The 24019-nt window shown below is 43.0% G+C and overlaps 1 protein-coding gene across 9 annotated transcripts in view; it reads left to right on the top strand.

Annotated features, from left to right (window-relative positions):
• The window catches only part of LOC124001345 (type II inositol 3,4-bisphosphate 4-phosphatase-like), a 282847-nt gene that overhangs the window by 256621 nt on the left and 2207 nt on the right, over positions 1-24019 (top strand). For 7 of the 9 annotated variants that reach the window (XM_046308066.1, XM_046308068.1, XM_046308069.1 and 4 more), the window contains 7 exons: positions 1231-1354; positions 2681-2807; positions 4720-4860; positions 9016-9113; positions 10533-10645; positions 11461-11615; positions 19713-19921. In XM_046308066.1, the coding sequence (XP_046164022.1) occupies positions 1231-1354; positions 2681-2807; positions 4720-4860; positions 9016-9113; positions 10533-10645; positions 11461-11615; positions 19713-19896 (942 nt within the window). In that variant the 3' untranslated portion in view covers positions 19897-19921. Of the gene's footprint in view, positions 1-1230; positions 1355-2680; positions 2808-4719; positions 4861-9015; positions 9114-10532; positions 10646-11460; positions 11616-19712; positions 19922-24019 lie in introns of those variants that run through there. The other 2 variants (XM_046308067.1, XM_046308075.1) reach the window with 2 other exon arrangements.

Here is a 24019-nt window from a genome sequence, read left to right on the forward strand (position 1 = left end):
CCAGACAGACTCAGACACCTGCTCACCACGCAGCATCTGAGGAAAACACGACACGACAGGGCGATACACAAACACAGCACGGTGAATTCTAGACAAGGAACCGACAGGACAGGAACGGAACACAAAGGAAGAAATAGGGACTCTAATCAGGGGAAAGGATCGGGAACAGGTGTGGGAAGACTAAATGATTGATTAGGGGAATAGGAACAGCTGGGAGCAGGAACGGAACGATAGAGAGAAGAGAGAGCGAGAGAGTGAGAGAGGGAGGGGGAGAGAGAGGGATAGAAAGAGGGAAAGAACCTAATAAGACCAGCAGAGGGAAACGAATAGAATGGGAAGCACAGGGACAAGACAAGATAATAAATGACAAAACATGACAATGTTTCTACTGAAGCACAGCTCCTAATCCTAACATAATGCAGTAATTGGAAGTGATCCAGCAAGTCTTTGAAACTGATCCGGTAGCAGCTCAGACTACTTGCAAGAAAATTACATTCAGAGATTGTTTGAATTACTTTGTGACCTAGATAAACAAGTCTTTTATCAGCTGATAATGCATTAGGATGTCATAATGTTCCATACATAATCTCTGCAGCAGGGGGTCAACTCAGTCCACAGTTGGGCGGTAGGCTTTTGTGTGAATTAGGGCTGAACCCCATTAGTTGACTGGAATGACATGGGCCTCTGCATTTATTTTTAGCCAAGTGTTTCTGTAATTACACAAAGACAAATATAATTGTGCCCATCTCAGTGAATTAACCCATTGCGAAGGCCTAGACTAAAAGCCAATGTATGTTTGATCTGAAAATGTGGTCGGAGGCTCCATATGGAAGGTGTGAGGCAATTATGGAGCCTCCAGAGGCACGCAGAGGCCAAGTCGAGCTCTGTACCACATCGTCATGCACCTCTTAAATGTTGTAACAATGCAGAGGGCTCTGTACAGCTCTGCATTGTATCCCAACTGGATACAGAGATAAAAAAATATATATAAATGGATGATGTGGATGAATTATATAGTGTGCCGTGTTGCTTTTTGATAGAACCCTGACGATGTGCCGTGTTGCTTTTTAATTGAATCCTGTGTGTGTGTGTGTGTGTGTGTGTGTGTGTGTGTGTGTGTGTGTGTGTGTGTGTGTGTGTGTGTGTGTGTGTGTGTGTGTGTGTGTGTGTGTGTGTGTGTGTGTGTGTGTGTGTGTGTGTGTGTGTGTGTGTGTGTGTGTGTGTGTGCAGCTAGCTGCGTTGGCGTGTGGTTTCGTCATGAGGCTGTACGCGGGGATGGAGGATAAGGGCTTCCTCAGGCAGCTCCACCTAGTGGGCCTGGTGGCACAGTTTGAAAGCCTGCTAAGCACCTACAGTGAGTACTCTAGTAGGGTCAAAGGTCTACTGTCTTACACACTGATCCAAGGTCTGTTTTTGCATTTACACCCCTATTGAGGGAAGGTAAGCTCATCCGAGATCTGTGTCTAAGAGTAACTTTTACCTAAAGGATTTCCCCATTTGAAAGGTCCTTCAAGACTAACAAAGAACACAGGAAGTTGTAAAACGTGCTTTTATACAGTAACGCACAATTAATAAAGATGGTACCATTTGTCATAAATGTGCATTACCATGATAGAATGTGTAATGCAGTTTAAAACCATTATATTTCCATGATCCACTTCTATGCCATTGTATAAATTAGGCAATGCTATGTTATTATATAGGTGCATGGCAGTACCATCATCCTTCAGAGCTAAAACCACGGTACATTTCCATGATTCAGATCTATACCATAGTATAAATTAAGCAATACCATGGTCATATTTAGGTACAATGATAATTTCATGGTAGTACCATAATACTTCAAGGCTAAAACCATGGTACATTTCCGAGATTAAGACTGTACCATGGTATTAGTGAACATACAATAAGATTAACATGGTTATGAATGGTGGTACCATGGTACATTTCCGAGATTAAGACTGTACCATGGTATTAGTGAAAATACAATAAGATTAACATGGTTATGAATGGTGGTACCATGGTACATTTTTGTAAGGGATAGTTTGAAGGCATGTACTGCAGACAGATTATCTGGTTACCATGGAGACGGCCTGATTCACTGACTAAAAGTCTCATCAAAGAGAGAGAACTTCTACGATCAAGACAAGATTTTTTTGAAATGCCTCAGAAGATAACAAAGCACTTCATGTAGTTACTATCTTCTGAACTTGTTTATATTACTTTCTAGTACGTCAAGCTAGTTTACAGAGCATCTAGCTAACTAGCCAGCAAGCTTTGTAGCTATAAATTGTTAATCTTCCATTGTTTAGCGAAGTAGCTAGCTGGTTGATGTTTTCCTTCTGTAACCAGGGCAGATTTAAGTAACAATCACCTCTCTAAATGCTGTTTACATTGATATCCATACTGAATGAAGCAGTTATGGACCTCATGGGCACCCTTAACTTTTCACTTAATTTAAGAAGGAATTCACCTTCAAATTATTTGTGCAATTGACTTAAAGTTAAGGAAACTTTAAGGGAAATGATAAGGGGAAATTAACTTAAGTTGTTTTATGCAACTGGGCCCTATTGCCCGTTTTGTTGCCCAGTGTATTTCTCCTACTATGACCCGAACAGATTGTCTACTTCAAGTGAACAGGAAGTAACCTCTAATTGACTAATTGGTGCTGCTGTTACAGGTGAGGAGATTGGCATGCTGGAGGACATGGAGGTGGGCATCTCAGACCTGCACCGGGTGGCCTTCAAGATCACCCAGGCCAAGACAGACAACCCTTGTGACCTGCAACCTGTAGTCATCGGCAGGCGGTGAGACTCTATTACCCAGCATCCTTTAACCAGTGGTTTTGTCATTACATGGGAGATTACATAGTGTGAAATAGTTTTTTTTTTTTGAGATCAGCTTGGGGACTTCATACATCATATCATACTGTAATACATTATTATTGATCCAACTTGGCAAATTGTTTTATCAGATGTATCAGGTGTATAGCTTTTCATATTATCTCTTGGACAGATCTCAGTAAACATAACTGGTAGCGAGAAATGTGATGGGTGGAATAATGAGTAGCAGTGGTTCCTGTGTTTGGGTTTTTCGTCACTGGTTATTTGGACAAATCATGATTTCGCAGGTGTTAGCCTATTTCAAATTTAGAAAGGGGAGTGCGCCTCCCGGGTGGCGAAGTAGTCTAAGGCACTGCATCACAGCGCTAGCTGTGCCACCAGAGATTCTGGGTTTGAGCCCAGGCTCTGTCGCAGCCAGCTGCGCCCGGGAGGCCCATGGGGCGGTGCACAATTGGCCCAGCGTTGTCCGGGTTAGGGAGGGTTTGGCCAGAAGGGATATCCTTGTCTCATTTTGTACTAGCGACTCCTGTGGTCGCCAGGTGTACGGTGTTTCCTCCGACACATTGGTGCGTCTGGCTTCCGGGTTAGATGTGCACTGTGTCAAGAAGCAGTGCGGCTTGGCAGGGTCATGTTTCAGAGGATGCATGGCTCTCGACCTTCGCCCTCTCCCGAGTCCGTACGGGAGTTGCAGCAATGAGTCTGTAACTACTAACAATTGGATACCACGAAATTGGGGAGGAAAATGTTTTTTTTTTTTTATAATGGGGAGGGCACATTTAGCCTGTAACTTGCAAATAGAGAGGGTGGAGCTCCCCGTTCTGGTTCCGCTCCTAGTTCTAGCATCTCTTCTCTTAACATGTATGGACCCAGAACTTAATCGAGCAGCTGACCAATTACATGAGACTTTAGTTCTGGGTTAACCGAGATTAAGCTTTTCCAATTTAACCAATTCTACCTACTGATTGAGGTGGTGTAGATGGTAGTCTACTTATTCCGAAAGCAGTAGACATACTGCAGGGAATTTGGGAGGTAACCAGGGTTGAAATGTCCTTAAAAACATTTATTTTCCATCTGACAATAATGAATAGGTTAGCTTCCACATGACTTACAGTGAGCCATTTCCTGTTATCCAGGCTAATCTACTTCAAGTCGATTGTAAAAAATAAAACACCTGTTTTTGATTGGTCGTGACTCATGAGTCAAAAGTTAAACACATAGGCAACCAAGCCTATATCAATAAAGATGATTTGTGTTAGGAGCTTTTCTCTGCATGACACTAAAAATATTGTATAGCAGATCATTAAAAAAAATCCAAGTGAGACATTTGGTTGTCATTATTTCGTTATTTGGAAATATCCCACTGAAGCCTGACTGTGTTTGTTTAAACAACTGATCCTGTATCTCAGTAACAGGAGTTGCAACACTTTTGTCTCAATGCTGACGTGTAAACCTGTCAGATGGGTGATAAATAGTGAAGAAATACTATCAGACCAATCAGTGCCATGTCAAGGCCCAGTGAAAGTTGTGTGGACACCACCCTACTTACTGTAACTTCAGACTCCACCAAGCCTCTGTTCAGGCTTGTGCTCAGATTAGAAGTGTTAAAATAATGGGTGTGAAGTGCTTCACAGTTGGTATGTGATGCGTTCATGTCCACGCATATCAAATCACTGTTTACACTTTCTCTTTCACTCTTTCCCCTCCTCCCATTCTCCCTTCCTTCTCCCTTCCTCTCCCTCTCTCCTTCCTTTGTTCTTTCCTTCTTTCCTTCCTAACTTCCTTCGTACCTCCAACTCTCTCTCTCTTTCCCCTCCTCCCATTCTCCCTTCCTCTCCCTCTCTCCTTCCCTCTCTCCCTCCCGCCTACGTCCCTCCAGCGACCATTATACTGTAGAAGTGCCATTACCACGGCTGGCCTTCCAGACGTTACCCCATGAGATCAAAGAGGGCAAGGCGTTGCAGGTTTACCCGGTGCTCTTCAACGTGGGAATCAACGAACAGCAGACAATAGCAGACAGGTACCGGAACACTTTTCTCTTTTACGGGCGAATCATATCTTCCACTTTAGTTACAAATGTTCACTTATTCTCCCATTGACATCAGTTCATGATTAAGTGACATTTTGACTGAAGTAGAAGTTCAGTCAACCAGCCTTTACTGATCCCTCAGTTTCTTCTGTTACACACTATGGGAGAAAAAAACATTTGTTTTGGATGAGATGATGTTGTCTATAGAGTCATTTCCCATCATGCTCCCAAGGTCATTGTCACCCAGTGTAATGTTATCGCCTTTGGAGCATCGAATAGGATTGTTTCTATCCAGCCAGTAAGCCTGGTTTGAGACAGGATATCGTGACGATGATGTTAGGCTCACATTCAGAAAGAAACTGTGTTAGTGGTCATGTATTGCAATCATTTGAAGACTGCCAGAGCTAAGTCACTTCTGGAATGCACACGATCAGTCTCCCTGACCCGCAACTTGTACTTTCATTGTGGAGGGGGTCTGTGGATCTGTCTCCATCCAGTAGAACATTGCTCACATGTGATATCTCAGACTTGGGTAAATGATGCGCCATGCCATAGAGATCCGGCATTTTCAAAATCACACTGATTGCCATAACGGGGGGTGCTATAGTAATCAACTGACATTCCAAACTGAACAAGCATGTCTCCTGTTCCGTCATAAAATGTGATTCATATATGCAGCCTCTCATGACCAACACGTTTCTCATAAGGACCTATAAGGTCCCCCCCTCCATTGGTTTTTCTGCTAATTAGACTTTTTCCCCCACCAAACTTTGAACAAGCATATCTCCCATTACGACCTATATCATTTCAGTACTTAAAATTAAATGATGCAATAATTGTCACTAACTGACATAAGAAGGAGCGCTCTGTCATTCGTGGAGGACAACAGGTTTACTGTAGACTTGTTCTCTCTTTCTCCCTGTACAGATTAACTTGTCATTTCATGTTCTCATTCTCCCTGTACAGATTAATTTGTCATTTCATGTTCTCATTCTCCCTGTACAGATTAACTTGTCATTTCATGTTCTCATTCTCCCTGTACAGATTAACTTGTCATTTCATGTTCTCATTCTCCCTGTACAGATTCATTTGTCCTTTCAGGTGCTCTTTCTCCCTGTACAGATTAATTTGTCATTTCAGGTTCACTGTACAGATTAATTGACCAGCAGAAAAGAATCAGTCTACCCTCAATACTAAAGTTCTGGAGGGGAGGAGGAAGGGAGGGACAAGACAGACAATAATCATGTCCTTTCAGGTGCTCATTCTCCCTGTACAGATTAATTTGTCCTTTCAAGTGCTCTTTCTCCCTGTACAGATTAATTTGTCCTTTCAAGTGCTCTTTCTCCCTGTACAGATTAATTTGTCATTTCAGGTTCTCTGTACAGATTAACTTGTCCTTTCAGGTGCTCTTTCTCCCTGTACAGATTAATTTGTCCTTTCAGGTGCTCTTTCTCCCTGTACAGATTAATTTGTCCTTTCAGGTGCTCTTTCTCCCTGTACAGATTAACTTGTCCTTTCAGGTGCTCTTTCTCCCTGTACAGATTAATTTGTCCTTTCAGGTGCTCTTTCTCCCTGTACAGATTAACTTGTCCTTTCAGGTGCTCTTTCTCCCTGTACAGATTAACTTGTCCTTTCAGGTGCTCTTTCTCCCTGTACAGATTAATTTGTCCTTTCAGGTCCTCTTTCTCCCTGTACAGATTAACTTGTCCTTTCAGGTGCTCTTTCTCCCTGTACAGATTAATTTGTCCTTTCAGGTGCTCTTTCTCCCTGTACAGATTAATTTGTCCTTTCAGGTGCTCTTTCTCCCTGTACAGATTAACTTGTCCTTTCAGGTGCTCTTTCTCCCTGTACAGATTAATTTGTCCTTTCAGGTCCTCTTTCTCCCTGTACAGATTAATTTGTCCTTTCAGGTGCTCTTTCTCCCTGTACAGATTAATTTGTCCTTTCAGGTGCTCTTTCTCCCTGTACAGATTAACTTGTCCTTTCAGGTGCTCTTTCTCCCTGTACAGATTAATTTGTCCTTTCATGTTCTCATTCTCCCTGTACAGATTAACTTGTCCTTTCAGGTTCTCATTCTCCCTGTACAGATTAACTTGTCCTTTCAGGTTCTCATTCTCCCTGTACAGATTAACTTGTCCTTTCAGGTTCTCATTCTCCCTGTACAGATTAATTTGTCCTTTCATGTTCTCATTCTCCCTGTACAGATTAACTTGTCCTTTCGTGTTCTCATTCTCCCTGTACAGATTAACTTGTCCTTTCATGTTCTCATTCTCCCTGTACAGATTAATTTGTCCTTTCAGGTCCTCTTTCTCCCTGTACAGATTAACTTGTCCTTTCAGGTGCTCTTTCTCCCTGTACAGATTATTTTGTCCTTTCAGGTGCTCTTTCTCCCTGTACAGATTAATTTGTCCTTTCAGGTGCTCTTTCTCCCTGTACAGATTAACTTGTCCTTTCAGGTGCTCTTTCTCCCTGTACAGATTAATTTGTCCTTTCAGGTCCTCTTTCTCCCTGTACAGATTAATTTGTCCTTTCAGGTGCTCTTTCTCCCTGTACAGATTAATTTGTCCTTTCAGGTGCTCTTTCTCCCTGTACAGATTAACTTGTCCTTTCAGGTGCTCTTTCTCCCTGTACAGATTAATTTGTCCTTTCATGTTCTCATTCTCCCTGTACAGATTAACTTGTCCTTTCAGGTTCTCATTCTCCCTGTACAGATTAACTTGTCCTTTCAGGTTCTCATTCTCCCTGTACAGATTAACTTGTCCTTTCAGGTTCTCATTCTCCCTGTACAGATTAATTTGTCCTTTCAGGTTCTCATTCTCCCTGTACATATTAACTTGTCCTTTCATGTTCTCATTCTCCCTGTACAGATTAACTTGTCCTTTCAGGTTCTCATTCTCCCTGTACAGATTAACTTGTCCTTTCATGTTCTCATTCTCCCTGTACAGATTAATTTGTCCTTTCATGTTCTCATTCTCCCTGTACAGATTAACTTGTCCTTTCAGGTTCTCATTCTCCCTGTACAGATTAACTTGTCCTTTCATGTTCTCATTCTCCCTGTACAGATTAACTTGTCCTTTCGTGTTCTCATTCTCCCTGTACAGATTAACTTGTCCTTTCATGTTCTCATTCTCCCTGTACATATTAACTTGTCCTTTCATGTTCTCATTCTCCCTGTACAGATTAACTTGTCCTTTCAGGTTCTCATTCTCCCTGTACAGATTAACTTGTCCTTTCATGTTCTCATTCTCCCTGTACAGATTAATTTGTCCTTTCATGTTCTCATTCTCCCTGTACAGATTAACTTGTCCTTTCAGGTTCTCATTCTCCCTGTACAGATTAACTTGTCCTTTCATGTTCTCATTCTCCCTGTACAGATTAACTTGTCCTTTCATGTTCTCATTCTCCCTGTACAGATTAATTTGTCCTTTCATGTTCTCATTCTCCCTGTACAGATTAACTTGTCCTTTCAGGTTCTCATTCTCCCTGTACAGATTAACTTGTCCTTTCAGGTTCTCATTCTCCCTGTACAGATTACCTTGTCCTTTCAGGTGCTCTTTCTCCCTGTACAGATTAATTTGTCATTTCAGGTTCTCTGTACAGATTAATTTGTCCTTTCAGGTGCTCTTTCTCCCTGTACAGATTAATTTGTCCTTTCAGGTGCTCTTTCTCCCTGTACAGATTAATTTGTCCTTTCAGGTCCTCTTTCTCCCTGTACAGATTAATTTGTCCTTTCAGGTGCTCTTTCTCCCTGTACAGATTAATTTGTCCTTTCAGGTGCTCTTTCTCCCTGTACAGATTAATTTGTCCTTTCAGGTCCTCTTTCTCCCTGTACAGATTAATTTGTCCTTTCAGGTGCTCTTTCTCCCTGTACAGATTAATTTGTCCTTTCAGGTGCTCTTTCTCCCTGTACAGATTAATTTGTCCTTTCATGTTCTCATTCTCCCTGTACAGATTAACTTGTCCTTTCAGGTGCTCTTTCTCCCTGTACAGATTAATTTGTCCTTTCATGTTCTCATTCTCCCTGTACAGATTAACTTGTCCTTTCACATTCTCATTCTCCCTGTACAGATTAATTTGTCCTTTCATGTTCTCATTCTCCCTGTACAGATTAACTTGTCCTTTCAAATTCTCATTCTCCCTGTACAGATTCGGAGACATCTCTTTGCAAGAGAGGATAAACCAGAGGAACTTTGAGATTTTAGACAGTTATTACAAATCACTAAGCGATAAGGTGCCATCAGAATGTAAGTGCATCAACTGCCACTTTAACATCAAAACATCAGAAGTATATAAATGTCATCAATCACCATGCAATAGTATACATCTTGCTTTCATAGAACACATTTTGACTTCATCCCACAGAAGAAAATGAGTTCTGTATATTGTAACGATGCCCATTTGTATATAAGCAACATACACTGAGTGTACAAAACATTAAGAACATCTTCCTAATATTGAATTGCACTCCCCGACTTTTGCCCTTTTGAACAGCCTCAATTGGTCGGGACATGGACTCTACAAGGTGTCGAAGCGTTCCTCAGGGATGCTGGCCCATGTTGACTCCAATGCTTCCCACAGGTGTCAAGTTGGCTGGATGTCCTTTGGGTGGTGGACCATTCTTGATTTACACAGGAAACAGTTGAATCCTTCCAGTTCTTGACACAACCGGTGGCACATAATTCCATCCCCCGTTCAAAGGCACTTAAATATGTTGTCTTGCCCATTCACCCTCTGAATGGCAACCATACACAATCCATGTCCCAATTGTCTCAAGGATTAGAAATCCTTATTCAACATGTCTCCTCCCCTTCATCTACACTGATTGAAGTGGACTTAACAAGTGACATCAATAAGGGATCATAGCTTTCACCTGGATTCACCTGGTCAGTCTATGTCATGGAAAGAGCATAATGTTTTGTACACTCAGTGTAGTATTATTACAGACATAAGATACAATGTGTCTTTATTTTACCGTCCAAAACACACACACCAGTATTTCCATTTCCCGTCTACCATCGATTCAGCTCCTGTAAAATACACCCATGTGGGTCAGATTTGCAGACAGATACACGACCACAGAGATCTACGTTTGTGATGATGTTATTGTTGTTCCACACAACAGCTCCTGGCATCCATCTGTCAGTAGTTTCCATAGATGTCCTCATTCTCGTTGTCAGTGTACCGTATCTTTATCTTATCAATACCTGCATCCTTCCTGTCGCATGAACACGCGCACACACACACACACACACACACACACACACACACACACACACACACACACACACACACACACACACACACACACACACACACACACACACACACACACACACACACACACACGCACACGCATGCACACACGCACACACACACACACGCGCACACACACACACACACACACATACACGCACACGCACGCACGCACACGCACACGCACACACGCGCACGCGCACGCACGCACACACACACACACACGCGTGCACGCGCACGCACAGCACACACACACACACACACACACACACACACACACACACACACACACACACACACACACACACACACACACACACACACACACACACAACTCCTTCCAGTTACAGCTCTGTCGAGCAGCCAAATGAACCGACCAAAGCCAACTCGCGTTTCGTTTCCTTTCACAGGTCTGCCATGTTTTCAAACGCAGACGGACTTGAAAGATTTACTCGGAACCCTGGGCCAGAATGTAGTGACAAAGAAGAGGAAGAATGTGGAGATACTGTGGCTCGCTGGAACGGTGAGGATAGAATAAGATATATAACAAGTGGATCTATTCTTAGACATCTGGCTTGACGTCATTCATGCAAACGTGTCAGCCTGCTCATGTCCCTACGTATGGAGGTTGATACGTTGGTGCCCTGAGGAGAAGTTTTGAACTTGTGAATGCAATGCACCTGCTACAATGAAGACTTCATAAACATATTTGACATCTGGCAGAAGACCATGCAAGGCTCCAAATAACCCTGATGATTTAGGGGAAATCTCCCAGAGAATGGGCATCCAATTACCTAATCACTTAGGTAGGCATAGAGCAGCAATGAAAGCTACACGTGACCGATTTATATCATAAACTGTATCCAGCCAAACCAATCCGGAACCCCACACACACATGATTAATAACACTATTGATAAAGGAGTAAAGGTTGAACACACACATTCCTAATTATTCCTCTGGTATTTGGCTAATGGTTCCTCTGGTATTTCCAAAGACTTCAGACAGTGTTTGGAAAATGAAAGCAGATCTCTTCTGGTTGTAATGAGCTTCCTTCTCTTTCCCTCCCTGGTCTCTGGACTTAGCTGAGCCCGAAAAGGAAGTCTGGGAATCATCATATAAGCAGCTGCATAGAAAGTAGTGCACTTTCACTTTTGAAGTGAAAATTATTTTCATAAGAACAAAAACATGTTTTCATTGAATTCCCAGTGGAGTTTCCAGGGTACTTTTCTTCCCAATTCTACCTCACAGTCAAGAGTAGTTTTCAGTTATGCGTTATGTTTAAAATAGTTTGTTTTTGTTTACGTTATTGAGGTGTTTTCTTCTTTCTTCTGGTCCAGATCTGCCGACGGCTGAACGGGATCAGGTTCACCAGCTGTAAAAGTGCCAAAGACAGGACGTCGATGTCTGTAACCCTGGAGCAGTGTGCCCTGCTGAGAGACGAGCACCAGCTCAACAAGGATTACTTCATACGAGCCCTGGACTGCATGCGGAGGTGAGAGAGAGAAACTCAACTTTGGGGGAGAGGTCTTTAAAGTTATTTCCTGATTAACAGTAGGGCTCCTCGCGTTCTCTCTCTCCTCGCGTCTTCTCTCCTTGCCTCATTCTCAAAAGGAAGGAATGGGGTGAGAAGTGAGCATTGAAGGGGGAAATCTGAGGACAGGAAGCTCCAATCTGCTCCCCCGCTGCTTGCATCACTTCCCTCTAATGTTTTGAGGTGGTTGTGGTGGTGAGTGAATGGGAGGAGGTCTACCGAAGGAATCAGAGACGGACTTTTGAGATTCCCCTTTGTCTCTGGGCCCTGAAGTTGATTGGGTAACCTGGTCAGGAAACCTCCTGGTCCTAATTATAATAAGCCCCAGGAGTCTTTCCTGGCTAAGTAACCGACCTCACTGGGGAAAAACTCCAGGCTCTACCTTTGCCAATATTCCCACATTGTGAAAAGTAACTAATGTCTGAAAGGACAGAGGAAGTGGCAAACATCCTGCTGATCGTTCTGTGGCTGCCAACTGGCTAATGGAGCTCAGTGGCATGTGCAAATACGCAGCAGCATGTCTATCACACTGTTCACTGACACCAGCCATTTCACCACCCCTAGTTGGTATCAGAAGCCACACCCCCACCCTGATAGCCTGCCTCATGCCATCTGACTTGGTCAAAGTTCACATCAGAGCCACTTTGTAGCTTGGCATGGGCCCTGCATGAATACTTTAGAAATGTGTCATTCCCTCCCTTCCTTCTCTCAAATAAATCCCCGATCTGATGTGACTGGGTGTGTGAAAGCTACAGTGCTGTAACTAAATGAACCCATGTTGTCACCTATCCAATGTTATGAGATCAGTGATAACCTAATATAGCATTTCTACAGCATTTGAACAGGGCCTATGGTGCATCATGATGTCACCCAGGCACATTCCCATAATCATCCACTGTCTGTCCTTGTGATGTCAGAAGCCCTCAACCATGTGACCTGAGGTTACCCAGAGATGAGAGCGTACAATTCTGTCAACAGAGAAGTTTGGCAGAAGAACACATGATCACCACAACTTTCTTTTTTACATTTATTTATTTAATTATACCCATTTTTCTCCCCATTTTTGTGGTATCCAATTGGTAGTTACAGTCTTGTCCCATTGCAACTCCCGTACGGACTCAGGAGAGGCGAAGGTCGAGAGCTGTGTGTCCTTCGAAACACAACCCAGCGAAGCTACACTGCTTATTGACACAATGCCCACTTAACCCGGAAGTCAGCCACACCGATGTGTCGAAGGAAACACCCTACACCTGGCGAGTTTCTGGGTGCTTGAGTATCTAAGGAATCTTTGTTTCATCTGTGCATCAATTGTAACATTTCAGCACTTTGCCCTCGAATGGATTGAATGAAATTCAACCTCAAACAAAGAGGGATTATCAGAGCTTGAGAATGTATATGCTTTCCCATGTGTTCTAGTGTCAAGATGGTTCAGAGTGACACTGGAAAATAGCTGTAGGCTTGACCCGTCTATGCAAAGTTGGACCGGTAAACTTTCAATCTTCAGTAAATACGTTTTAGTACTGAGCAGCTGTAAATATCTAATCAAATTTGATTTGTCACATGCACCGAATATAACAGGTGTAGACTTTACCGTGAAATGCTTACTTACAAGTCCTTAACCAGCAATGCAGTTCAAGAAATAGAGATAATTAAGTATGATTGATCATTCTTTCAACGTAGTTTTGTCAGAATAGCCTGTATACCGTGCACCACATAATGTAAATGGTCAGTTGAATGTGGCTAGTTAGTGATATTCCCATGAGTAAAAAAGTGTGGATCAAATATCTGGGGAAGTCAAATTGCAGTCTTTTGCTTACAGAAATGCTATCATACCGACTGTGTGCAACTGCATACACTGTGTGTTCACACGTGAAAGGGGGATACCTAGTCAGTTGTCTAACTGGATGTATTCAACTGAAATGTGTCTTTCGCAATTAACGCAACCGCTCTGAATCAGAGAGGTGCGGGGGGCTTCCTTAATCGACATCCACGTCTTCAGCACCTGGGGAACAGGGGGTTAACTGCCTTGCTCAGGGGCAGAACTACAAATGTAACAAGGGCAACAAAGATACAGCTCAGATGATCACTAAAGCAGAGTCTGAGAGAACTAAGTCATTTCGAAAAACCTGTTAGATAAAACTGGTTTATGTTTGGAGAAAAAGGAGTGCTTTGATTATATCGAGGGTCGTTATGAGGCTTGTAGAACCGGTTATGGTTAGACAGTGTTGTGGCTTTGGAGCGGTCCAAGAATAAACCGGCTCTACAACAAGCCTACAGCTATAAAATGTCATCATCATTAGAGACTATGTGACTACTAATAATCGAAAACGTCAGAATGACTTAACTCAGCAAAAAAGAAACGTCCCTTTTTCAGGACCCTGTCTTTCAAAGATCATTCGTAAAAATCCAAATAACTTCACAGATCTTCATTGTAAAGGGTTTAAACACATGCTTGGTCAATGAACCATAATCAATAAATTCACATGCACCTGTGGAACGGACGTTAAGACGCTGACAGCTTACATACGGTAGGCAATTAAGACCACAGTTATGAAAACTAAAGAGATACTAAAGAGGCCTTTCTACGGACTCTGAAAAACACCAAAATAAAGATGCCCAGGTTCCCTGCTCATCTGTGTGAACGTGCCTTAGGCATGCTGCAAGGAGGCATGAGGACTGCAGAAGTGGCCTGGGCAATAAATTGCAATGTCCGTACTGTGAGACGCCTAAGACAGCGCTACAGAGAGACAGGATGGACAGCTGATTGTCCTCACAGTGGAAGACAACATGTAACAACACCTGCACAGGATCGGTACATCCGAACATCACACCTGCGGGACAGGCACAGGATGGCAACAACAACTGCCCGAGTTACACCAGGAACACACAATCTCTCAATCAGTGCTCAGGCTGAGAGAGGCTGGACTGAGGACTTGTAGGCCCTTTGTAAGGCAGGTCCTCACCAGGCATCACCGGCAACAACATTGCCTACAGGCACAAACATTGCCTACTCTTTGTTGTGTAGTAAATATTTCCCTTTTTATTTTCATTGTTTTTTATTTATGTTTTAACACTGGGCATTGCATTCATGTCTGAAATGTGCTATATAAATCAAGCTTGATTGGATTTGATTTGCTGGTGTTATGTGGCCCCTAGGGGCCTCCACTGACTGACAGCCTAACAGTCTCTGTGGCTTAGAATAACAATTGGGGTTGAAGGGAGTAGACAGCAAGCTATTTTGATATTGTTTGATGACCCCTACAGCTGTTGCCTCGAACACACATCAAGGTTCAGTGTAAGTGGTAAATTAATGAAATCCATGGGCTGCTTCCGCATAGAACATTTTTGTTGACATAAGAAGGATGCCTCTGTGGAAGCTCCATTGGTTATGAATGGGCCTTGTTTCATCTTGGTATGATTATAGTATTGAAGTACCGTCTTACTTTGGCCCCATAGCTAAACAAGCTAGTCCCTTACTTCAAGTTCTGAACATTATGCACTGTTTGCTTTGTGTCAGATCAGTTGTCTCCTCCTTAAAATGTTGTGATCTTTGTGCTTTGCGGGCACAATTGGCCCAGCGTCGTCCGGGTTTGGCTGGGATCGGCCGTCATTGTAAATAAGAATTTGTTCTCAACTGACTTGCCTAGTTAAATAAAAAAAAGATTGTGATGGTCTTATCGTTCGTAAGGAAAGAATACTCTCCCATTTCTATATAACTTTTTGGAACAGGACATTTGGCTTCCTTACATAAGAGCTGAATGAATTGCATGTTGTGTGGCAACGAACGCTTTGTATTGTCGACAGGCTTCTAGATTGACAGTTTAATCGAGACCATGTAAACCGTTTACAAAGAAAGTTTTTAAAGAACCTGGATCTTGAAAGAAAGATAATCGGGGGGGTAAAAAATGTAGAATCTAGTCTCAAAACCAATCAACATGTTTAAAAAATATATATATATATATTTAACCTTTATTTAACTAGGCAAGTCAGTTAAGAACAAATTCTTATTTACAAAAACTTCCCTGGCCAAACCCGGACGACACTGGGCCAATTGTGCCCCGCCTTATGGGCCTCCCGATCACGATCAGCTGTGGTCTAACATACAGCAGAGAAGAACTTTGTTAACTTGACAAGTTTGTTCTCTACTTTGCTTTACTACTTTCTCTCACCTTGTAGTGACTCATGTATAGACGGGTTGGCTGACGAAGCGGATGATGTGGCCGGGTGGTGTGTGTTGTTATGATTGTGATCGCTAGCGTCAATGACAAAACGTTGCCATGGGGGAAACCGTGTGTGACTAGTTGTTATTGAAACCATGTCTTGTTTCGAGGTGTTTGGACTAAATATAGTTTGCATGTTGTTAAACAGTCTAAGGCAACCCTGGCTGTTTTTCCCCATAGTGGCGCATGCGTCGGTTTTGTTGCTAAACAACCAACCCCTCCATACAGTATAGTTGGTTGCCTTAACCACAGACATACTGGGAGTATTCATGTTCATGAATTTCTTCCCAGTGATAAACTTGACTCATTGCCATATTGTCCACTGCTGTAGGCATACAGTACAGTGCTTAAAGTAACGACCCAATAAAAATCTGTTTTAAAAGTGAATCATCTGTTAACGCATGCCCAAATAATGTTGTCGACTCACCCTATACTCGCATTTGTGGCGAAAGCATAAATAGGAGGAAAAAACACTCTAAAACCCCCACCTCAAACTTCTCGAACAGACCATTTAAAAAATGCTTGCTATTTCCTCATGAGGAGGATGAGCTGGCCAATCAGTGGTTTAGAGGAGGATTAGCTGGCCAATTAGCCGTCTATGAGCATGAATATTTTTAATGACCAGTATACGCCCACACCATTCTGTTGTCGGGGTACACCCACACCATTCTGTTGTCGGGGTACACCCACACCATTCTGTTGTCGGGGTACACCCACACCATTCTGTTGTCGGGGTACACCCACACCATTCTGTTGTTGGGGTACACCCACACCATTCTGTTATCGGGGTACACCCACACCATTCTGTTGTCGGGGTACACCCACACCATTCTGTTGTCGGGGTACACCCACACCATTATGTTGTCGGGGTACACCCACACCATTCTGTTGTCGGGGTACACCCACACCATTCTGTTGTCGGGGTACACCCACACCATTATGTTGTCGGGGTACACCCACACCATTCTGTTGTCGGGGTACACCCACACCATTCTGTTGTCGGGGTACACCCACACCATTCTGTTGTCGGGGTACACCCACACCATTCTGTTATCGGGGTACACCCACACTATTCTGTTGTCAGGGTACACCCACACCATTCTGTTGTCAGGGTACACCCACACCATTCTGTTGTCAGGGTACACCCACACCATTCTGTTGTCAGGGTACACCCACACCATTCTGTTGTCAGGGTACACCCACACCATTCTGTTGTCAGGGTACACCCACACCATTCTGTTGTCAGGGTACACCCACACCATTCTGTTGTCAGGGTACACCCACACCATTCTGTTGTCAGGGTACACCCACACCATTCTGTTGTCAGGGTACACCCACACCATTCTGTTGTCAGGGTACACCCACACCATTCTGTTGTCAGGGTACACCCACACCATTCTGTTGTCAGGGTACACCCACACCATTCTGTTGTCAGGGTACACCCACACCATTCTGTTGTCAGGGTACACCCACACCATTCTGTTGTCAGGGTACACCCACACCATTCTGTTGTCAGGGTACACCCACACCATTCTGTTGTCAGGGTACACCCACACCATTCTGTTGTCAGGGTACACCCACACCATTCTGTTGTCAGGGTACACCCACACCATTCTGTTGTCAGGGTACACCCACACCATTCTGTTGTCAGGGTACACCCACACCATTCTGTTGTCAGGGTACACCCACACCATTCCAACACAGACACGCTGCTTTTTAACATTACCATTTTTTAGAAGTACAGTGAGTGTACAACACATTAGGAACACATTCCTAATATTTAGTTGCACCCCCTTTAGTCCTCAGAACAGTCTCAATACGTCAGTCCATGGACTCTACAAGGTGTCAAAAGCGTTGCTGGCCCAACAGGGATGCTGGCCCATGTTGACTCCAATGCTTCCTACAGTTGTGTCAAGTTGGCTGGATGTCCTTTGGGTGGTGGACCATTCATGTTACACATGGGAAACTGTTGAGCTTGGAAAAACCAGCAGCGTTGCATTCGAAGGAATCTTTGTTTCATCTGTGCACCAACTGTAGAATTTTAGCACTTTGCCCTCGAATGGATTGAATGAAATTCAACCTCAAACAAAGAGTGATTATCAGATTTTGAGAATGGATATGCTTTCCCATGTGTTCTAGTGTCAAGATGGTTCAGAAAGAGTGATTATCAGAGCTTGAGAATGGATATGCTTTCCCATGTGTTCTAGTGTCAAGATGGTTCAGAAAGAGTGATTATCAGAGCTTGAGAATGGATATGCTTTCCCATGTGTTCTAGTGTCAAGATGGTTCAGAAAGAGTGATTATCAGAGCTTGAGAATGTATATGCTTTCCCATGTGTTCTAGTGTCAAGATGGTTCAGAAAGAGTGATAATCAGAGCTTGAGAATGGATATGCTTTCCCATGTGTTCCAGTGTCAAGATGGTTCAGAAAGAGTGACACTGGAAGATAGCTGTAGGCTTGACCCGTCTATGCAAAGTTGGACCGGTAACTTTCAATCTTCAGTAAATACATTTACGTACTGAGCAGCTGTACATATGATGGATCATTCTTTCAACGTGGTTTTGTCAGAATAGCCTCTGTGCGATCACCACATAATGTCAATGCTCAGTTGAATGTGGCTTGTTGTTGATATTCCCATGAGTAAAAAAATGTGGCTCAAATATCTGGGGAAGTCAAATGCCAGTCTTTTGCCTGCAGAAATGCTATCATACCGACTGTGTGCAACAATATACACCGTGTGAAATGTAACAAGAACGATACAGCTCAGATGATACCCCGTTCAAAGGCACTTAAATCGTTTTGTCTTGCCCGTTCACCCTCTGAATGGCACACAAACACAATCCATGTCTCAATTGTCTCAAGGCTTAAAAATCCTTCTTAAACCGGTCTCCTCCCCTTCATCTACATTCTACACTGATTGAAGTAGATTTAACAAGTGACATCAGTGGATCATAGCTTTCACCTGGATTCACCTGGTCAGTCTGTCATGGAAAAAGCAGGTGTTCCTCATGTTTTGTACACTCAGTGTAGGTCATAGTTCATATAAATCTGGAAACACTGGACAGTTAACTTTAACATAAAGTACAATAAGTACTGTAAGTGATAAATAACACTAGATCAACTCCACGAGCTGACAAGGTAAAAATCTGCCGTTCTGCCCCTGAAGAAGGCAGTTAACCCACTGTTCCTAGGTTGTCATTGTAAATAAGAATTTGTTCTCAACTGACTTGCCTAGTTAAATAAATATTAAATGTTCATGCAGCTTGACTATCTCTCTGTCAATACATTTACTGACACTGTTCCCTTATTTTATCCATGTCTTGTTTAAATATTGACATGGTCTGAACCCAAGTGTACATTCTAACTCCACAACGGTCTGGTTTCATCATGGCTTGTTCTGGATATGTGGGGTAAGGCTTATCACATTTCCTTAAGTTTTGGGTTGAGATCTTTAAATGTCCCTTTCTGTTGGCTACATGAAATCAAACAGGTGCAACAGAACGCATCCAAAGCTTTGTCCAAATCATTTTCAAGTAAATCATTGAAAGAGGAGAGATCCAGATAAATGATGGTGCCTGCCTCTACTCGCCCCCTTCATACTTCAACTCCTCTATTCATGTGGGACTTACACTCTTCCATTCATCTTTCCATTTACCCATTCATCCATTCATCTTTCCATTTGCCCATTCATCCATTCATCTTTCCATTTACCCATTCATCCATTCATGCGTCTGTGCTTGCTGGTTGTCTTTGGCCCATGTCAGGGGTCTCTCCTTTACTAACCCACCGGTTCTCTCTGTCTATTCTCTGTCTCACCTCCTCGCCCCTCGCCCTGCAGTCGACTCACCCAGGGAGAAGTAGTGTGTCAGTGGGATTCGGACCCCGAGGCGGCGTGCTCTGTAGCGGAGAACAAGCCGGCCTCGCGACACTTCTACCCCATCGCCCTACTGCTTGTCAGCTCACACCTGCTGGTCGTGTGGTTAATTTTAAGTCTTGTTTTTCTGCTTGCAAAATATCAATAAAGTTGCTGACGATGCCATGTACTAACCTTGTGTGCGTCGGGTGGTGATTTTTGTCTGTGCAGCTTGTTTTTTGGGAGGGAGGGAGTATGGAATTTGTGTGATTTCATTGATTTTGCTTTGAAAAGGTAATTGGGTGGATACATAATTTAATTTGTACAATCAAACACAAGCTTTCGGCTGTTAATCCGACTAGCAGGCTTGAGGATAGGATGGAATCGATTTAGAATGTAAGGGATTAAGAAAATCAATTCTCTCCGCTAAGACATATTAGCTTTCTCTATTTTCACAGATACCATACTGTTGAACCTTGGAGTCTTTTTTCTCCCGTACCAAAAGCATTGGCCATATAATACTATCAGAAGGACTGGCGATAAACAGTTATCTCTTCATGTCAATGACAGAGAGCTAACGTTCTGAGAGCTAGCATTGCTTTCTGGTTGGCTGCTCTGGCACAAATACCAAAGTGCTAACAGCATAACTGAAGCCGATCACACTGTTACACACTCCAGTATAAACTCCCAGCAGCTTGAGGGCACGTTGTTATCATAACCTCCAGTTGACCCCTGTCAGTTGAGGGACCCTCCTCTTCATAGAGACTGTGATTTATTTACTAAGATTCTACATTTTAGTAATGTACTACATCTCTTCAAGGATTCCTATGTCCTCTGGAATAGTGGAAGTGGAACCCCCTCACTCCAACTATCTCCCCCTCTACTCGAAAGTAGAGCATAGTAGGATTCTGATGAGCAGGGGGAAAATAGAGCCGTAGAAATCAGTACTGATATGCTCCAGGACACTTCCAAAGCAGTTTTCTCTCCCTCCGTTAGACTGCTGTTAGTGTGTATAGACTGTTAGACTGCTGTTAGTGTGTATAGACAGTTAGACTGCTGTTAGTGTGTTTAGACGGTTAGACTGCTGTTAGTGTGTTTAGACAGTTAGACTGTTGTTAGTGTGTTTAGACGGTTAGACTGCTGTTAGTGTGTTTAGGCGGTTAGACTGCTGTTAGTGTGTATAGGCGGTTAGACTGCTGTTAGAGTGTTTAGACAGTTAGACTGCTGTTAGTGTGTATAGACAGTTAGACTGCTGTTAGTGTGTTTAGACATTTAGACTGTTGTTAGTGTGTTTAGACGGTTAGACTGCTGTTAGTGTGTATAGACTGCTGTTAGTGTGTTTAGGCGGTTAGACTGCTGTTAGTGTGTTTAGACGGTTAGACTGCTGTTAGTGTGTATAGACAGTTAGACTGCTATTAGTGTGTTTAGACGGTTAGACTGCTGTTAGTGTGTATAGACGGTTAGACTGCTGTTAGTGTGTATAGACGGATAGACTGCTGTTAGTGTGTTTAGACAGTTAGACTGCTGTTAGTGTGTATAGACGGATAGACTGCTGTTAGTGTGTTTAGACGGTTAGACTGCTATTAGTGTGTATAGACGGATAGACTGCTGTTAGTGTGTTTAGACGGTTAGACTGCTATTAGTGTGTTTAGACGGTTAGACTGCTGTTAGTGTGTATAGACTGCTGTTAGTGTGTATAGACTGCTATTTGTGTGTATAGACTGCTGTTAGTGTGTATAGACTGCTGTTAGTGTGTATAGACTGCTGTTAGTGTGTATAGACTGCTATTAGTGTGTATAGACTGCTGTTAGTGTGTATAGACTGCTGTTAGTGTGTATAGACTGCTGTTAGTGTGTATAGACTGCTGTTAGTGTGTATAGACTGCTACTGCTGTTAGTTAGTGTGTATAGACTGCTGTTAGTGTGTATAGACTGCTGTTAGTGTGTATAGACTGCTGTTAGTGTGTATAGACTGCTATTAGTGTGTATAGACTGCTGTTAGTGTGTATAGACTGCTGTTAGTGTGTATAGACTGCTGTTAGTGTGTATAGACTGCTGTTAGTGTGTATAGACTGCTATTAGTGTGTATAGACTGCTGTTAGTGTGTATAGACTGCTGTTAGTGTGTATAGACTGCTGTTAGTGTGTATAGACTGCTGTTAGTGTGTATAGACTGCTGTTAGTGTGTTTAGACGGTTAGACTGCTGTTAGTGTGTATAGACAGTTAGACTGCTGTTAGTGTGTTTAGGCGGTTAGACTGCTGTTAGTGTGTATAGACAGTTAGACTGCTGTTAGTGTGTTTAGGCGGTTAGACTGCTGTTAGTGTGTATAGACTGCTGTTAGTGTGTATAGACTGCTATTAGTGTGTATAGACTGCTGTTAGTGTGTATAGACTGCTGTTAGTGTGTATAGACTGCTGTTAGTGTGTATAGACTGCTGTTAGTGTGTTTAGATGGTTAGACTGCTGTTAGTGTGTATAGACTGCTGTTAGTGTGTTTAGGTGGTTAGACTGCTGTTAGTGTGTTTAAGCGGTTAGACTGCTGTTAGTGTGTTTAGGCGGTTAGACTGCTGTTAGTGTGTATAGACTGCTGTTAGTGTGTTTAGACGGTTAGACTGCTGTTAGTGTGTATAGACTGCTGTTAGTGTGTTTAGACGGTTAGACTGCTGTTAGTGTGTATAGACTGCTGTTAGTGTGTTTAGACGGATAGACTGCTGTTAGTGTGTATAGACTGCTGTTAGTGTGTTTAGACGGTTAGACTGCTGTTAGTGTGTATAGACTGCTGTTAGTGTGTATAGACTGCTGTTAGTGTGTTTAGACGGTTAGACTGCTGTTAGTGTGTATAGACTGCTGTTAGTGTGTATAGACAGTTAGACTGCTGTTAGTGTGTTTAGACGGTTAGACTGCTGTTAGTGTGTTTAGACGGTTAGACTGCTGTTAGTGTGTTTAGACGGTTAGACTGCTGTTAGTGTGTTTAGACGGTTAGACTGCTGTTAGTGTGTTTAGACGGTTAGACTGCTGTTAGTGTGTATAGACAGTTCGACTGCTGTTAGTGTGTATAGACAGTTAGACTGCTGTTAGTGTGTTTAGGCGGTTAGACTGCTGTTAGTGTGTATAGACTGCTGTTAGTGTGTTTAGGCGGTTAGACTGCTGTTAGTGTGTTTAAGCGGTTAGACTGCTGTTAGTGTGTTTAGACAGTTAGACTGCTGTTAGTGTGTTTAGACAGTTAGACTGCTGTTAGTGTGTTTAGGCGGTTAGACTGCTGTTAGTGTGTATAGGCGGTTAGACTGCTGTTAGTGTGTATAGGCGGTTAGACTGCTGTTAGTGTGTGTAGGAGGTTAGACTGCTATTAGTGTGTATAGGCGGTTAGACTGCTGTTAGTGTGTTTAAACGGTTAGACTGCTGTTAGTGTGTATAGGCGGTTAGACTGCTGTTAGTGTGTTTAAACGATTAGACTACTGTTAGTGTGTTTTAACGATTAGACTGCTGTTAGTGTGTATAGGCGGTTAGACTGCTGTTAGTGTGTATAGACTGTTAGACTGCTGTTAGTGTGTTTAGATGGTTAGACTGCTGTTAGTGTGTTTAGACGGTTAGACTGCTGTTAGTGTGTATAGACGGTTAGACTGCTGTTAGTGTGTTTAGACGGTTAGACTGCTGTTAGTGTGTATAGACTGTTAGACTGCTACTTTTATTCTGTCTCTACAACAGCAAATGCAGGAGTGATCCCAGAATGTAGGAGCGATCCCAGGGAATAGGCATGATCCCAGAATGTAGGAGCGATCCCAGGGAATAGGAATGATCCCAGAATGTAGGAGCGATCCCAGGGAATAGGAATGGTCCCAGAGTGTAGGAGCGATCCCAGGGAATAGGAATGATCCCAGAGTGTAGGAGCGATCCCAGGGAATAGGAATGATCCCAGAATGTAGGAGCGATCCCAGGGAATAGGAATGATCCCAGAGTGTAGGAGCGATCCCAGGGAATAGGAATGGTCCCAGAGTGTAGGAGGGATTTCAGCTGACAGTGTAGGCACAGTGCACAAACATTTCTCAGTCTTGTATGGGATGTTTACAGACTAGAGGGAGGGAGGAAGGGAGATCCAAGATAATTATCCACTAATAAAATCCAAACGAGTTGACAGAATTGGAAAATGATTCACTTGGACAAGCTGCCAGGTATGGGATGTGCGCTACTGACTGAGCAGACATGGCTATGGACCGTTCTGAATTTATGGGCCGGATGCATGCAAAAATTTGGCTATTTACATTGACTGAAAATAAATATAGATAGGCGTCATTT

This window comes from Oncorhynchus gorbuscha, linkage group LG17 (genome assembly GCF_021184085.1).
Source record: "Oncorhynchus gorbuscha isolate QuinsamMale2020 ecotype Even-year linkage group LG17, OgorEven_v1.0, whole genome shotgun sequence".
NCBI lineage: Eukaryota > Metazoa > Chordata > Actinopteri > Salmoniformes > Salmonidae > Oncorhynchus > Oncorhynchus gorbuscha.